The 19,173-nt window shown below is 39.5% G+C and overlaps 1 protein-coding gene across 1 annotated transcript in view; it reads right to left on the bottom strand.

Annotated features, from left to right (window-relative positions):
- Window positions 1-501: 501 nt before the first annotated feature.
- LOC126194991 (cytochrome c oxidase assembly protein COX20, mitochondrial) overlaps window positions 502-19,173 on the bottom strand; it is a 50,178-nt gene continuing 31,506 nt past the window's right edge. Inside the window, exons 2-3 of the mRNA XM_049933408.1 lie at window positions 18,644-18,819; window positions 502-999 (exon numbers count right to left, since the gene is read on the bottom strand). Of these exons, the coding sequence (XP_049789365.1) occupies window positions 846-999; window positions 18,644-18,819 (330 nt within the window). The 3' untranslated portion in view covers window positions 502-845. The remainder of the gene's footprint in view (window positions 1,000-18,643; window positions 18,820-19,173) is intronic.

The following is a 19,173-nucleotide window of genomic DNA, read 5'->3' as shown; positions in this document are numbered from 1 at the left end:
GAAAATGTTCTATACAGAATAGTAATTTTAGGAAACTGGGTTGTAACAATTTCTTGTTGCACTCTCACTATTGTTGATTACTACTTTCAGCATGAATTTGATATAAAACAATGGGAAGTCCATGATGGAATAACAACAATATGGAAAAGATAAGAGTGTGCTCACTATATAGAGGAGGCACTGAGCACAGACAGACACAATGAATACAACTGCTAAAATATTAAAGCTTTCAGACAAAGACCTTCTTCTGAAGTAAAAACCACTTCCACATTCACAAAAGCACAGCAATCTTTCCTTTCCATATTGTTGTTGAACTTTATAAATGAACATTAATTACAGTGACACTCTAGGATTAGGCAAGCAAGAAACATTTCATTTGGCATTTGGTACTTGCACAATCCTCAGAACATATAAATCCACCAAGCTTAGAGAAATTGAATAGATATTTGTTCATAAATATGTGATAAACTGATGTCAAAGACAACTGTTATTGAGGAAATGAGTTTAAAATTGTTTGTTTATATTTATAACAATGGAACATGGGCTATACATCTTAAACAGCAAGTGTGAAAAGACCTCGTATTCCAAAACATTTCTCTAATGAAACATGTCCTATACAAATATGTCACAAATATTACTTGACAGGAGAGCCTTTAGAGAAAGCATATTAAATCAGAAACAAATGATTACAACTTACAATCATTTACAAAAATATTGATATGAAAAATTATCTTGTTAACAAAGAATGAAAAATTCACTTGGTAACAAAGAAAATGTTTCACTTTGCATAACTAGTGTACAGTAAAAATATAAAATAAATAACTTGATGGCAAAATCCCTGAAAATTATTTTAACTTCTCACTTTCTTCCAGTTTCTTAGCATAATCTTTTAGTTTCTCCTCTAATTCAGTACCTTCATAGAGCATTTGTTGCTTCATAGCGTATTTAAGTTTCTGATATTCAAATTTCTGTTTTGACCAATTTAACCGGCAGTAAATCCTGAAAAATAAAAAATAAAATCCTTTAATATTAGCCACAAAAGCTTAAAGTTCAAAGGGATTGCCTTGTCTCCTCTAAAACTGAAATGATAATGACAGATAGATTTATCAATAAATTATGATTGTGGTGACATTGCATAAATTGTATACTTGTTTACATTCAATTCAAGAACATTTATTGCAAAGAATGAAAAAGATTTGTAGTGTGTGTGTGTGTGTGTGTGTGTGTGTGTGTGTGTGTGTGTGTGTGTGTGTGTGCGCGCGCGCGCGCGTGTGTGTGTGTGTGAAGCTTTGTCTGGTTATATTCATTGATGTAAAGATGGTGAATTATTATGAATAAATTGAAAATGTTACTGAGCTTCTACTCAGTGTCTTCTTTCTGAGCGCTCGCTCGCTCGCTCGCTCGCTCGCTCGCTCTCTCTCTCTCTCTCTCTCTCTCTCTCTCACACACACAATATATATATATATATATATATATATATATATATAAAGATAATGTGACTTACCAAATGAAAGTCCTGGCAGGTCGACAGACACACAAACAAACACAAACATACACACAAAATTCAAGCTTTCGCAACAAACTGTTGCCTCATCAGGAAAGAGGGAAGGAGAGGGAAAGACGAAAGGATGTGGGTTTTAAGGGAGAGGGTAAGGAGTCATTCCAATCCCGGGAGCGGAAAGACTTACCTTAGGGGGAAAAAAGGACGGGTATACACTCGCACACACACACATATCCATCCACATATATACAGACACAAGCAGACACATTGTGTCTGTATATGTGTGGATGGATATGTGTGTGTGTGTGTGTGTGTGCGCGAGTGTATACCCGTCCTTTTTTCCCCCTAAGGTAAGTCTTTCCGCTCCCGGGATTGGAATGACTCCTTACCCTCTCCCTTAAAACCCACATCCTTTCGTCTTTCCCTCTCCTTCCCTCTTTCCTGATGAGGCAACAGTTTGTTGCGAAAGCTTGAATTTTGTGTGTATGTTTGTGTTTGTTTGTGTGTCTGTCGACCTGCCAGGACTTTCATTTGGTAAGTCACATCATAATGTGACTTACCATATATATATATGGATGATCCACATCTCCTCCTAATTGGACCGATTTCAACCAAACTTGTTACAAATATCATATACTTTCTGACAGGAGGAGTTGGACTAGTGGAAGTTGAATAAATACATACCCAGGCAATTCAGTTAGTGTATTTCCAACTACCTTGCCCTGTGCTGCAGGCTGATTGGAGTGAGGGGACATGGTGGGTGGTATCAGTGAGAGGAGAAAGGAGATTGGGAAGAAGGTAAGTGAGGGGTGGAAGGAAACATGACTGCTGGCTGGAAGATTGTGGCAGCAGTGATGCCACTCTGACACACACAGGGAGTGTTTCTTGTGAAATATGATGTAGTTCATAGATTTCAGAGGCTGTCTCCATGATGCAGTGAATACACGAAAGTATTTGTGGCCATGGAGCTCACAACTCATACTGTTGTTGATTATGGACATCAATTTCAAATCGAATGAAAGTTTAACTATTCAATACCTTGTATGTGATGGACTGTTGTTTCATGGTGTAGCACTTTGCATTTTCATCAGTGTATGTCAAGTGAGGTGCTGCAGTGGATAAGAAAGTGACTTCAAACTCGAGAGCAGATGCCTTAAAATCTTTCTCGAGTCACGCTGCTCATTGTTTTTCCCTAAATAATTTTAAATTATTGCTGCAATGAGGCCACAACTGATTACCTCCACAATCCATGTTCACATCAACAATAGTTTAATGTCTGATGATGTCAATGTCAATAGGCTGGTAACTTTCCTTTCCATCTGCAGACCAGAATGTAGCTTCATACAAGACACAGCAGATGAGGATATGGTCCACTATATGTTGCAGCATGAAACATAGGTCACTGGCTATGACTTTCATTCATATAAATTAATGTTATTAGACCACTACAAGTAATGGGTTAAGCCATAGCAGTCTTGCTCTCCCTTGGGACTGAAATTTGAAGCACTCCCTGGCAGGTGAGATAGAAAGAGTATGAACCAATGTTCCTGCACACTGTTGCAGAAGGGCAAGCCAGTAAGAGTGGGTATGAATCCTTTTAACTTCTTTACTGAAAAAAGAATGATCGAAGAATTTTTCTTTCAGTGGTCCCTTCAAAGTCCCATGCAAATGGCCATGGGTAAATATGAGTTCTGAAAATTCAGTTACAACCCCTGTCCTAACATTGGTTTCAGCAGCACCACCCACTTCTTTACAATGATTTCTGTTGTTTCTGGTAACTGCCTCATAGTTCTAATTTCATTCTAGTTTTCGTGTCAGGTGATGGTGGAGAGGGGTGAGGGGGCAAACTGTCACACGAGGGGCTGACTACATCAATGTCAATAAATGCTAAAAAAGTTATGTCACCATTTAAACATACTCAAGACAAAATTCGATTGCACCAACCTTGGTTAAAGTTAAATGAGGGAGTTAATCACGGTTAAAGTTGACTGAGATCAGAGGCTCATTTATCTTGAATTGATCACACTTATACTGAAGTAAACAAGTACCGTATTAAGATAGCAGAGTGTTTCAGATGGTGCAGAAGATATAACTATCTAAATAATGCAGCAATTGTATTGGTGTACTTGTAGAAAGGGGAAAGCCTTTCAAAGATTTCAGAGACAAGAAATTTGAATAAATGTCTTGCATTTCAAAAGAAACAGTGTGGTGTTTATTTGTGAACTTGATGAAAGGCTGGAATTTCCTACTTATCAGAATAACCCTATCTCGCTCATGAACAGACTTCTGATGACATTAAGGGCATATGCAACTGGTGCATTTAATATAATTATTGATGACAGTGCTAATGTATATAGTACAACAGCACAAAGAATTATCAGTGATGTATTGGGTATCATAGTAGCAATGACTTCACAATACATACATCATTGGTACAGTGGATTATATTAACATAAGGATTCAATCTCCTGGGGGTTTATCGGTAATGCAAAGGAATCCTATTTTTCATTTAACTGCCAAACTATCAATGAGTACAATAATATTAATAATATGGGACACTGTTGCTCGGTGGCCTGGAGTGGAATTAAACTGTGTTGCTATATTTATGACCATGCTTTCAGTTTCTACCTAACACTACGCCGATCCATTTTTTTGCATCTAAAACTTTCACATAACAGCCAACCACCTCTAATAGGATATTAATTTCAATTTTTGATAAATTCAATGTCCTCTTCTTGCCCTCCATAGTGCAATAACAATACCCACATTATGATAACAAACTGTAAAGCGTCCGTAAGTACCAAGGTTAGAGGTAAGTACCATAGACAGTGTTTATCATTATTTTTGCATTTATAATGGGCACCTTCCATTGTAAGACATGAAGTTAACTGCAGTCAAAGTCCTGGTTACCTGAAAGTGTTTTGCTAACCAGCATTTTATGCTGCACAGCAGAGACAACGTATTAGCAATTAAACTTTAACTGTGATCATGGGACCCTCGGTTATCTCGCTTTTTAATCGGCATTGGTGCAGTTGGCCCTACATTAGATACACGTTGTATGAGGGGTCTTGCACACATTCGGTCTACTTTTTGGGCAGATGGTACAGTCAAGGAGATAGATAAGCTCAGCAGGTTTTCCTATGAGGATTTTTAAAACTGATACAGAATATACCTCAATAACAACTGTACGCCCTGCATTATCTTCCCTGGAGATTCAACAACTTCATCCTCTTTAGCATCAATGGAACAAGACATTCAGACTATGGCGCAAGTTTGGTATATGTTTAAACACTAGACTTATATTCATGAGGAAATGGTTCAATTATTGTCAGGCCACCAAGGTTTGTAATCAATGGAGTTTCCCCAAGTCACTTTAGCTGAATACTGAGAGGGTTTCTTAAACATGGATATGATCCTCTCCTTGGCCAATCAAAATTTGTGTACCACGTGCATTGACTACAATGCTGACAAGATGTAGTGCTCTGAGAATTTCGGAGTAAATTCTAGAACCAATCGGTCTTCCACCATTTCAAACACCCGATATTTTAGAGGTGAGTGGGAGAAACGAATATGCCCTACTGCACATCTCCTATTCGTATGTGCAGTTCAAAACCCAGTTACGAGAAACAGATGGACTCGGCGGGCGGCCGAACAACGGCAGACAAATACCTCCTGTATGGACCACAGTTTCCGTGCACAGGTAGAGAAGAACAAGAAAAGGTTATGTAATATTCTGTGCTCTTCAGTGTCTGTGTTGATTATGAACAATTGAATATAGATTTCTATGTACATTCACATATTGGACTCGCTTGAGACTAGAGACTTTTAACTTATTTCATATCTTGGCTGTGAGCGAAGCAAGACACATGTATGATGTTCATAAATTATTTGATTATCAAACCAGTGATATCTGAATATGTGTAAATGAGTCTAATGTTTAAGGACTAAGTGGCTTGCAGAAGTTGTTGTCTGTGGAAGTTGAAAATATAAAGTGATTGAACTGAAAAGTATTCTTCGAGTACCCAAATTATTTCAAGGATAGAGAAGTAGTTTAATAAATTCCTTAAACCAGCTATAGTCTTCGGAGAAGAAGCTTCTGGGAGATCAACGTAGCTGATTACCCAGAGAAGAGGATCGGCTACACACAATGTGTGATCCTTCCAACCCAATACCACACTGTCTCTTGTTCCGAAAAACATTACAAAGGTATTGATTTATCCTTACTACTTCCTGCCTCTTCTTTTCTAGATACATTGCTGTTGGAGTCATAATGATACACCAGTTTCATTACCATTAATGATAAAATTGAGACATGTTTCGCAACACTGCACTGTGCTGTGTTGTGCTGCCTTGAGCCATACCTGTTTGCTGCTGGGTTTGATGAATATTACTTATGGTTTGCTGTCACCATCAATGAATATCCTTGAACTGAATGTTGCTCCATGATTATTTATGATCAGTCTAACGACTGGGGACATAAAATTACAATCTACACAACATTTTGTTTGTAATGAGAAACAGAACGCTGTTTTCCACAGACACTGAACACTGCAAGAGACATCCTATGAGCAGTCTTCTTGGTCTGATTATCTCTTGGTGTCACTGGTAAAATGCCAGGCTCAGTGGTAATGTGCCACACCATGGATCCACACGCCTCAGGTTCAATTTTTGATGAGTTCTACGGTTTTTTCTGTCACTTATCATTTCATTCATCTGTGGTAATGTTTGCTAATGTGAAAAATACTCAGTTGTACCATTATTTGGAGTCTATATTAAACTACAGGTTCCCTTATAATGGCTAAATAAATCAGTTTGAAAGTTGGGGGAAGGAAATGGTGATCCTCCAATAGGGCTTTACTTATTCACACGTCACCAATGCAAAACTGAAAATACCCTCAGATGATGGTGACGATGAGGTGAAGGGATTGATTTGAGTTTTAAGGACAAACACTGATATGCTGCATGTCAATCTACAGCTACATCTACATTTATACTCCGCAAGCCACCCAACGGTGTGTGGCGGAGGGCACTTTACGTGCCACTGTCATTACCTCCCTTTCCTGTTCCAGTCGCGTATGGTTCACGGGAAGAACGACTGTCTGAAAGCCTCCGTGCGCGCTCTAATCTCTCTAATTTTACATTTGTGATCTCCTCAGGAGGTATAAGTAGGGGGAAGCAATATATTTGATACCTCATCCAGAAACGCACCCTCTCGAAACCTGGCGAGCAAGCTACACCGCGATGCAGAGCGGCTCTCTTGCAGAGTCTGCCACTTGAGTTTATTAAACATCTCCGTAACACTATCACGGTTACCAAATAACCCTGTGACGAAACGCGCCGCTCTTCTTTGGATCTTCTCTATCTCCTCCGTCAACCCGATCTGGTACGGATCCCACACTGATGAGCAATACTCAAGTATAGGTCGAACAAGTGTTTTGTAAGCCACCTCCTTTGTTGAAGGACTACATTTTCTAAGCACTCTCCCAATGAATCTCAACCTACCACCCGCCTTACCAACAATTAATTTTATATGATCATTCCACTTCAAATCGTTCCGCACGCATACTCCCAGATATTTTACAGAAGTAACTGCTACCAGTGTTTGCTCCGCTATCATATAATCATACAATAAAGGATCCTTCTTTCTATGTATTCGCAATACATTACATTTGTCTATGTTAAGGGACAGTTGCCACTCCCTGCACCAAGTGCCTATCCACTGCAGATCTTCCTGCATTTCGCTACAATTTTCTAATGCTGCAACTTCTCTGTATACTACAGCATCATCCGCGAAAAGCCGCATGGAACTTCCGACACTATCTACTAGGTCATTTATATATATTGTGAAAAGCAATGGTTCCATAACACTCCCCTGTGGCACGCCAGAGGTTACTTTAACGTCTGTAGACGTCTCTCCATTGATAACAACATGCTGTGTTCTGTTTGCTAAAAACTCTTCAATCCAGCCACACAGCTGGTCTGATATTCCGTAGGCTCTTACTTTGTTTATCAGGCGACAGTGTGGAACTGTATCGAACGCCTTCCGGAAGTCAAGAAAAATAGCATCTACCTGGGAGCCTGTGTCTAATATTTTCTGGGTCTCATGAACAAATAAAGTGAGTTGGGTCTCACACGATCGCTGTTTCTGGAATCCATGTTGATTCCTACATAGTAGATTCTGGGTTTCCAAAAACGACACGATACTCGAGCAAAAAACATGTTCTAAAATTCTACAACAGATCGACGTCAGAGATATAGGTCTATAGTTTTGCGCATCTGCTCGACGACCCTTCTTGAAGACTGGGACTACCTGTGCTCTTTTCCAATCATTTGGAACCCTCTGTTCCTCTAGAGACTTGTGGTACACGGCTGTTAGAAGGGGGGCAAGTTCTTTCGTGTACTCTGTGTAGAATCGAATTGGTATCCCGTCAGGTCCAGTGGACTTTCCTCTGTTGAGTGATTCCAGTTGCTTTTCTATTCCTTGGACAGTTATTTCGATGTCTGCCACTTTTTCGTTTGTGCGAGGATTTAGAGAAGGAACTGCAGTGCGGTCTTCCTCTGTGAAACAGCTTTGGAAAAAGGTGTTTAGTATTTCAGCTTTACGCGTGTCATCCTCTGTTTCAATGCCATCATCATCCCGGAGTGTCTGGATATGCTGTTTCGAGCCACTTACTGATTTAACGTAAGACCAGAACTTCCTAGGATTTTCTGTCAAGTCGGTACATAGAATTTTACTTTCGAATTCACTGAACGCTTCACACATAGCCCTCCTTACGCTAACTTTGACATCGTTTAGCTTCTGTTTGTCTGAGAGGTTTTGGCTGCGTTTAAACTTGGAGTGAAGCTCTCTTTGCTTTTGCAGTAGTTTCCTAACTTTGTTGTTGTACCACAGTGGGTTTTTCCCGTCCCTCACAGTTTTACTCGGCACGTACCTGTCTAAAACGCATTTTACGATTGCCTTGAACTTTTTCCATAAACACTCAACATTGTCAGTGTCGGAACAGAAATTTTCGTTTTGATCTGTTAGGTAGTCTGAAATCTGCCTTCTATTACTCTTGCTAAACAGATAAACCTTCTTCCCTTTTTTTATATTCCTATTAACTTCCATATTCAGGGATGCTGCAATGGCCTTATGATCACTGATTCCCTGTTCTGCACATACAGAGTCGAAAAGTTCGGGTCTGTTTGTTATCAGTAGGTCCAAGATGTTATCTCCACGAGTCGGTTCTCTGTTTAATTGCTCGAGGTAATTTTCGGATAGTGCACTCAGTATAATGTCACTCGATGCTCTGTCCTTACCACCCGTCCTAAACATCTGAGTGTCCCAGTCTATATCTGGTAAATTGAAATCTCCACCTAAGACTATAACATGCTGAGAAAATTTATGTGAAATGTATTCCAAATTTTCTCTCAGTTGTTCTGCCACTAATGCTGCTGATTCGGGAGGTCGGTAAAAGAAGCCAATTATTAACCTAGCTCGGTTGTTGAGTGTAACCTCCACCCATAATAGTTCACAGGAACTATCCACTTCTACTTCACTACAGGATAAACTACTACTAACAGCGACAAACACTCCACCACTGGTTGCATGCAATCTATCCTTTCTAAACACCGTCTGTACCTTTGTAAAAATTTCGGCAGAATTTATCTCTGGCTTCAGCCAGCTTTCTGTACCTATAACGATTTCAGCTTCGGTGCTTTCTATCAGCGCTTGAAGTTCCTGTACTTTACCAACGCAGCTTCGACAGTTGACAATTACAATACCGATTGCTGCTTGGTCCCCGCATGTCCTGACTTTGCCCCGCACCCGTTGAGGCTGTTGCCCTTTCTGTACTTGCCCAAGGCCATCTAACCTAAAAAACTGCCCAGCCCACGCCACACAACCCCTGCTACCCATGTAGCCGCTTGTTGCGTGTAGTGGACTCCTGACCTATCCAGCGGAACCCGAAACCCCACCACCCTATGGCGCAAGTCGAGGAATCTGCAGCCCACATGGTCGCAGAACTGTCTCAGCCTCTGATTCAGACCCTCCACTCGGCTCTGTACCAAAGGTCCGCAGTCAGTCCTGTCGATGATGCTGCAGATGGTGAGCTCTGCTTTCATCCTGCTAGCGAGACTGACAGTCTTCACCAAATCAGATAGCCGCCGTAAGCCAGAGAGGATTTCTTCCGATCCATAGCGACACACATCATTGGTGCCGACATGAGCGACCACCTGCAGATGGGTGCACACTGTACCCTTCATGGCATCCGGAAGGACCCTTTCCACATCTGGAATGACTCCCCCCGGTATGCACACTGAGTGCACATTGGTTTTCTTCCCCTCTCTTGCTGCCATTTCCCTAAGGGGCCCCATTACGCGCCTGACGTTGGAGCTCCCAACTACCAGTAAGCCCACCCTCTGCGACCGCCCGGATCTTGCAGACTGAGGGGCAACCTCTGGAACAGGACAAGCAGCCATGTCAGGCCGAAGATCAGTATCAGCCTGAGACAGAGCCTGAAACCGGTTCGTCAGACAAACTGGAGAGGCCTTCCGTTCAGCCCTCCGGAATGTCTTTCGCCCCCTGCCACACCTTGAGACAACCTCCCACTCTACCACAGGTGAGGGATCAGCCTCAATGCGGGCAGTATCCCGGGCAACCACAGTCTTAGTCCGATCGGGGGATGCGTGGGACGAGCTGGCCGTCCCCGACCAACCCCCATCCGGACCCCCACAGTGATGCCCATTGGCAACAGCCTCAAGCTGTGTGACCGAAGCCAACACTGCCTGAAGCTGGGAGCGAAGGGATGCCAACTCAGCCTGCATCCGAACACAGCAGTTGCAGTCCCTATCCATGCTAAAAACTGTTGTGCAAAGAACGTCTGAACTAATCTACAGAGAGCGCAGACAAATCGACAAAATTTAAACGGTTATTAAAATACAAGATTGCCTAGTAAATGCAGTAATGCTGCTACTTGCGCACTGCTGACACACTGCTCGGTGGCGGAAGGAGACTACGCGATTTTACACTATTCAGGTACCTAAAACACGATGCTACAACTCTCAAATACTATAATACGCCTGAAATTTATGAATTAAACAATGCAAGTACCAAAACACGCAAAGAAATTAAGAATTAAACTATGTAACAAATGAGTGAGCTAGGAGTATACGACTTGCTGCTGCAGCTGCTTATCCAACGGCGGCAGGAAGCACACTGACTGTGACCAACCGACACTGGCCGTTCAAAACAAAAACAGAAGACAAACGACTACGCGAATTTACACTATTCAGGTACTAAAACGCAATGCTACAACTCTCAAATACTATAATACGCCCGAAATTTATGAATTAAACAATGCAAGTACCAAAAACACGCAAAGAAATTAAGAATTAAACTATGTAACAAATGAGTGAGCTAGGAGTATATGACTTGCTGCTGCAGCTGCTTATCCAACGGCGGCAGGGAGCACACTGACTGTGACCAACCGACACTGGCCGTTCAAAACAAAAACAGAAGACAAACGACTACGCGAATTTACACTATTCAGGTACTAAAACGCGATGCTACAACTCTCAAATACTATAATACGCCCGAAATTTATGAATTAAACAATGCAAGTACCAAAAACACGCAAAGAAATTAAGAATTAAACTATGTAACAAATGAGTGAGCTAGAAGTATACGACTTGCTGCTGCAGCTGCTTATCCAATGGCAGCAGGGAGCACTCTGACTGTGACCAATGTTCCATTTAGTGATAGTATCAGCATATTTGGAGTGTGTAGGTTGGGTGTAGCAGACTGGCTACAGAAACTGAGCTGTGAGGACTTAAACACGGTACTTAAGATGTCAAACAACAAGAAATAAAATACAGTTCATGGTTTGAGGAAAGACAACAGCTCATTATCATATTGAGGAGATGCTGAATGGAGGACCGATATGCAAAGAAGAACTTGAACTACATTTTCCCAATACTGCCACTACTTAGACGTTGTACTGGGTGTACCAGGAGATGGGACCTTGAAATGTGCAAGAGGAAGAGATGGCTGGTGTCCATGAGAGACAGGTTAGTTAGTTAGTTACGTGTTCCATTGATCAATAGCACAGAAAAACTGTTTTATAGTGTTATAACAAAATATTTCTATTATCTATCCAATTCCCTTAAATGGCACAAAATGCATATATTATATCTCCAGATTTATTTACTCATATTCAAGAATTCATCTATGGTATACAAGGAGTTGTCAAGGAGGTATGATTTCAATTTGGTTTTGAAACTATTACTGCTGCTATTTCGGCGCAGAGTCTTCTGGCCATCTTCAGGTGAGTGCCACTGTAGTAGTACTACTACAGTGGCACTCACCTGAAGATAGCCAGAAGACTCTATGCCAAAATATCGTGGCAGGACGTTACTGATATCCGGCAGTTCTCCCGTGTTTTTATGGAACAATCAGTACGCCGGGAAAGCTTTAAACATCACACTGTTACTGCTGTCTGTCAGACATTTTATTTCATCAAAAAGTTTTATAGCAGAATATTTTACCCCATTCTGTGCCAAAGATAGATTAAGTAAAGGATAGTGTAGGTCTTTCTTTTTTCTGGTATTGTAATCATGAATGTCGCTGTTGATTATAAACAGGTCCATGTTATTGAGAAAAAAATTCATTACTGAGTAAATGTACTGTGAAGCAGTTGTAAGAATTCCTAACCTTTTAAACAGATGCCTACAAGATGTGCGACTATGAACCCCACACATAATTCTAACTACTTTCCTTTGAGCAGTGAATACCTTTGGCCTAAGTGTTGAGCTGCCCCAGAATATTATTCCGTATGACGTCCGAGAGTGGAAGTATGCAAAGTATGTTAACTTAGCCCGCTCGGTTGGCCGTGCGGTCTAACGCACGGCTTTCCAGGCGGCAAGGAGCGCCTGGTCCCTGGCACGAATCTGCCCAGCGGACTTGTGTCGAGGTCCGGTGAACCGCCCAGTCTGTGGATGGTTTTTAGGTGGTTTTCCATCTGCTTCGGCGAATGCGGGCTGGTTCCCTTTATTCCACCTCAGTTACACTATGTCGGCGATTGTTGCGCAAACAAGTTCTCCATGTACATGTACACCACCATTACCCTACCACGCAAACATAGGGGTTACACTCGTCTGGTATGAGACATTCCCTGGGGGGTCCACCGGGGGCCGAACCGAACAATAACCCTGGGTTCAGCGTGGGGCGGCGGAGGGGTGAAGTGGACTGTGATAGTCATCGTGGGGTTGTGGACCACTGCAGCTGCGGCGGGGACGGAGCCTCTCCGTCGTTTCTAGGTCCCCGGTTAACATACAATACAATACAATACAATGTTAGCTTACTAATTTCTACATCCTCAAAACTGGCAATTATTCTGATGGCAAAAGTTGCTGAACCTAGTCACTTTAGGAGAGCCAAACTATGACTTTTCCAATTAAGATTCTCATCTATATGTATACCCAAAAACTTAGTATGCTCTACCCTGGCTACTGACTTCTTTTGATGTATTATGGTTATTGAAGGAATTATACTTTTTGCAGCAGAAAATTGGATGTACTGTGTTTTTTCAAAGTTCAGAGCAAGCCCATTCTCAGAAAACCAATTAATAACTTTTCCAAAGACCTTATTTGTATCATTTTCTATCGGACTTTCTTTTACTGGATTAATAATTATGCTTGTACCATCAGCAAACAGTGTCAGTTCAGCATCTTGTTTCACATAAGAAGGGAGGTCATTCACATATATCAAGAACAGGAGGGGACCCATGATTGAACCTTGTGGAACACCTAACGTAATTTCACCTCAGAATCACTTGAAGCATATAAAGAGACTTTCTGCTTCCTGTTATGTAGATATGACTTAAACTACTCATATGCTGTTCCATTTATACCACAGAATTGTAATTTCTCTGACATAATGTCATGGTTCACACAATCAAATGCTTTGGATAAGTCACAGAATATTTCTACTGGTGACATTTCACTATTTAAAGACTCTATTATGTGGATAGTGAAATTGTATATTGCTGTCTCAGTGGAACAGCTTTTCTGAAATCCGAACAGTGATTTACTAAGTATCCCATTACTGTTGATATGGCTAACCACTCTTGAGTACATTACTTTCTCAAAGATTTTTGAAAATGCTGTAAGCAAGGATACTGGCTGGTAATTATTGACATCTGTGGTTTCCCCCTTTTTGTAGAGAGGCCTGACAATGGCATATTTTAACCTGTCTGGAAAAATACCTTGAGTCAGTGATGCATTACGTATGTGACTCAAAACATCAGCTGTAATTGCTCCACATTGTTTTAATAACTTGTTAGAGATGTCATCTACTCCAACAGAACATTTACTTTTCAAAGATTTGATAATTTTCCTTATTTCACAAGAGGTTGTTAGATGAAACTTAATCTGACTAAAATTTTTCAAAACTGATTCTTCCATGTACTGCCTGGCTTTTTCTTTTGAACTATTCTCACCATTTGTTTTTTCCTACACTTAAGAAGTGATTGTTAAATACATTGGCTACTTGTGTACTGTTGGTTAAGATGGTCTCATTCTCTTTAACAGTAATACTACCTACCCCAGTGGTTACTTTTCCTGTCTCACTTCTAACAACATTCCATATTGATTTGATTTTATTGCTGGAGTTGTTAATTTCTTCTCTAACATACAAATTTCTTGATTTCCTTACAACTTTTCTCAGTATGTTACAATAATTTTTATAGTGTAAAGCTACTTCTGGATCTTTACTAGTTCTTGATGTCTCATACAGTTTTCTTTCTGAAGGCACTTTAATACCTGTAGTAATCCAAGGTTTCTTTGAAAAGTTTGAGGTGTTACATTTAGTAATTTTCTTTGGAAAACAATGTTCAAAAAGGGATATAAATTTATCAAGAAATATGCTGCATTTATCATAAGCATTTGGCTCACTATATGCATCTTCCCAGTTTACATTTCCTAAACTTTCTCTGAAGTGATCTATAGATACCGGGTTGAGCACCCTCACACTTTTACTTAATGGTTTCTGAAGTGTACGCCCTGTTAGGTTTTGTAAGTTAATCAGTTGTGCATCATGGTCAGATAATCCATTTACCACAGGGAAAGCATGTGTTTGTTCTACATCCTCTTGCTGTACAAATACATTATCTATTAGAGTACTACTGTCCTGTGCTATACGTGTAGGGAAATTGATAACTGATTCTAAGTTATATGTTGTTAACAACACTTCTAGTTCACTTTTCCTATGGAATTGCTTAGAAAGTTAACATTGAAATCAAAACAGATTAATAACTTCTTCTTTTTGTCTGACAGACAGCATAACAGGGAGTCAAACTTTTTTATGAATAGCTCTCAATCTCCTAGTGGAGACCTGTACACTGTTGCTAATATCAACACAACATTATCTAGCTGAAGTTCACATGCACAAACCTCAAAGTGCTGATCAACACAAAATTTGCTTACTTCAACAGATCTGTATTTATACCCTTGTTTTATGAAAATGGCAACTCCTCCTTTATCCATACTAGATCTACAAGTGTAAGATGCTAAATTATACCCATTTATACTGACATTTTCCATCCCCACAGTTACATGGTGCTCAGACAGACAAAGTATATCAATCTCATTCTTATTTTTGAGATCATCTAAACACATTATCAGCTCATCTACTTTATTGTTTATTCCTCTGATATTTTGGTGAAGTAAGCTGATACTGCCCTTAGCTTTATCCCTATTTGCTGTGCATGAAGTTTCTTTCCTTCTACTTTCCTTGGTTGTTGTCTGTCTGGAATTTGGCTTTAACCTAAAAAAAAACCTTCTGCCTGGTCCCAATAACCACAGGGATCACCCCTTGTGTGACTGTGGACCCCCTTACAGTATCTGCTAATAGAGAAGCTAACTTACCCTACTCCTTCCTATTAAGGTGCAGGCCATGTGTAGTGTAACCCCACCTATCAAGAGCATCAACTGGAACAACACTCATGTGAGACTTTGCCGGTGTCTGGAGCAACTCGTTCGGCTCAGTGTTAACACGCCTTACAGCAGTGTTTACCCAGGGCTGATCATGGCGCTGAAAGACCTCCACAAACCCCCCATTCGTGTGCTCAGTTTCTGCTCCTATTTTATCCAGGTCACTCCTAATACTATTTCTTGGATTCATAGCCAGGCTGTTTCCTGCTCCCCCAACTATAATTACCTGATCTTCCTTCTCAAACTAGCTTGCAAAGCTGACCTAAGTTTTCTGCCACCAGGCTAAGGCTAGCACTTGGTTTCACAAAATTTGTGACCTCATACTCTGTCCCTAATTTCTCCTGAAGCTGTTGGCCCATACCCCTCCCATGACTGCTACCTAAGCAGAATTTTTCTTTTCCTATTCTGGTTTCATCCCGACCTGTCTTTTTTCTTTAAGCTAGTATTCTGCTTCAACCTACATTCAACTGCATCTGAATGAGGCCCTTCCTCCACTACTTTAGATAGCAAGCCAAACTGATATGCTAACTGAATTTCAGAAGTTTTATCAATTATTTCCCTTTTTCGCCCTTTGCTTGCTACCTTTTCCCAGCGCCCAGAGTCCTTTTCCTCCCTTAGCTTACATAATTCCAAATTCATGATTTCTAATTCAGCCTTAAGGGCACAAATCTTTGCCTCCTATTCCGCGATTTTTCTGTCCTTTCTACATAACCTACACTGCCATGTAAGAGCCTCATTTTCTAACCTCGTTTCCTCTCCACTGCACTCACCCCACTGAAACCACAACTACAATATATAGAGAACACCCCCTCTTTCAAATTTCTGCGGCAACCACCGCACTTGTCACACATGGTTTGATAGTAAAACGTAACACAAAAGCAGAAAATAACTTCAACAACACAATAGTTTCGTAACCTGTACTAATACATAACTAAACACTAATGTAAACAAACTTATAAACTTACTTCAGAAACTTTTAACTAACCACACAAATTCTGGATGAGAAACACGAATTAATTTAACTTTGAAGTGCTAAGTATAGCCAAAAACAAATATCTACGTTCGTACAAAATTTAAGCCTAAGTATGTAAACAAACTCGCGACTGCTGGCCTTTACGAAATACTTCTTTTTCGACGTAATTACGTTTAGAAAAGTGAAACCTTGAATAGATAGATTAGATAAAAAGTAAATGCACTAGTCTAAAATGTAATATTAACTAAATTAGCTCTTATTTCAATATTAACCGCTTAACTTAGTGAGAGCTTCGTACACGCGCGTAAGCCTGGCTGCAGGGCTGCCAACCTATATATGATGGAAGCAGGAGAACAGATATGAATGCAAGGTAGCAGGTAGTATTAATAGGATGTGGTATATAGTTACAAGGAGGTAGGGACATTGGGAGGAGGGAGTGGGTAGGAGATGTGAAAGTTAGCAAGGGAGGATGAGGAGGCAGCAGGGAAGAACAAAGGAAGAAGGAATTTCAAGATAATCATGTTAAATAATATTTAAGTAAATTTAATTACTATTTTGCACCTATTTCAATTTGAATTGCTAGATCCACAATAAAAAAAATATTACTCAAGTGATAGTTATTTAGTTAGTTCCATGCTCTGTACATTACAGTCATGGTGAACTTTATAATGTGAAACGTCATTTGAACATATTCCAGAGACAGTTAGCATTTATATTTATATGGCTAATGCTGACTATTTACAGGTTTATAACTGACTAATTATTTCTACTCAAGAACTCTTCTATGGTATAGAAGTTATTTTAAGGCATACATAAAGAACTTAAATAGTTTAATTCAAGTAATGTTCCTTTTATAAACATGGCATTGGAGTCTCCCATGGAAATGTATTTATGTCTAGTTAACTTGTACAGCACTATTTAAGGATGTTTCACGAGAATTACAGGTTAAATGATTTGTGATTACCACACTGACGAGGACTGTTGGACTATTTATCATTAATATGTTTTTAATTGTCTAAATATAACTATCTACTTGTAGCATGTAAAGACTGTAATCATTAATATATTTTATTCATATTTTCAGTTGTAATTTTCTAGGTAAAGCAGTTTTGGTGAAAAAATTTGTATTCATTGACACTTAGAAAACATCATGTAAACATAAAGATGTATTTGCCTTCATCTGTCGAATACCTAACGTGCAGTGTAAGATTTACTAGACCAAATAAAAAATACAAATACAAGTGATGATGTGGAGAAACACATTAACATCAGGTAAAGAATGTAGTCTTCATCTACTGTGGAAACAATTCATAATCATTATCCTAAAGGCAAAATACATGACCAACAAGTGTTTTACAATATTCTGTACAAATCTTGAGAATAGCACACTTTCAAATATTGACATGTTGTTTCAAAGAGAAAGTTGTGAGAGGTAAAGAGATAATCGTAGATGAAGTACACTAACTACTACTAGAAGCAGTCAACAAATTACTAGCACATCTCAAATATGCACGAAAATTTATTGTAAACATGGAATAGTGAAATGTGAACACATCTTCAGTGGAATCAAAGCATCTATGAATGAGAAAATTTTCAGTATCAAGAATTTTGCCATTGAGATCTATGCAGTGATCATTTGATTCCAGAGATACTTTTCAGTAGTTCATCTATGTTCTTCTGTAATTTAATCTGAAAGGCCTGAATCAGTAATTTGTAGTCCCTCAAAATACAAAACCCACATGGTCCTGTAGATAGAAATTTCCAGTATAATCTCTCAACCAGAGAGTACATGTTAGGTTACGTTACTCCGGATGATGATACAGTCGAACAAGTTTAGAACTGATTGCAGAAAAAAAGTGACTTCAATTTACGATAAACATAAACATGGAAACTCTATGAATGTTCACAAGAAATACAAAATTAAAATTTATGAATTTATGAATATAGGTGGAATCATTGAGAAGACAACTGTCACTATACTTGAGTTTAAAAATGAGGTACTTTTTTTATTTATTTATTTATTTTTTTTTTTACACTGCATTCTAAAGTACTCCTGACAATGAGAATTGAAATCACAGTTTATTCCCATCCATAACAAATAATACTGAAAGTGCCAGAAGAAAACAGCTTCACTGAGTCTTGTTACACTCTACATTTCAATACTGAATGCAGTATTGCAATATCATAACATTTTTACTTACCAGTACGACAAGGAAACTCCAACAAATGTTCCTGCAGCAACATGTGATGATGTTGTTGTCCGGCTTGTGAAGAGAAAGTATGTAAGTCCAGCACCAAAACCACTGGTGATTCCATACAGGAAAGTATTTCGAAAACATGGTATTTTAGATACGTCCCGGCCAAACAGGAAAGGCCCCTTTAGAAGAAAATAAACCAAGTAATAAGAATCCTACAGTAACATTCTCTTTACATTAGGTAAAGGATGTTGTTCGTATTGCATTGCTCAAATGTAATAACTAAATCTACTCAAGTGAGGCAAACTGGAAAAACAGAAGTGTTTATGCTCCAATGCATTGCCACAACAAGCAAAATTTATTTTCCGATAACATTTTTTGGGTTTGTGACTGCATTGTCAATACATAGAACTACCGATGTTTTGGTCCCTGTTGCAAGTGGCCTTCTTCAGGGTGTTTATGTTTACTACTGAATGAGAAAGCTTTGATTCTTATATATGTGCAGACATGGCTGTTATCTAATTCTGATAGGCAGT

Source organism: Schistocerca nitens, chromosome 7 (assembly GCF_023898315.1).
Source record: "Schistocerca nitens isolate TAMUIC-IGC-003100 chromosome 7, iqSchNite1.1, whole genome shotgun sequence".
Classification (NCBI taxonomy): Eukaryota; Metazoa; Arthropoda; class Insecta; order Orthoptera; family Acrididae; genus Schistocerca; species Schistocerca nitens.
Note: the sequence above shows the minus strand (reverse complement) of the source record. Positions and strands in the feature narration are given on the sequence as shown.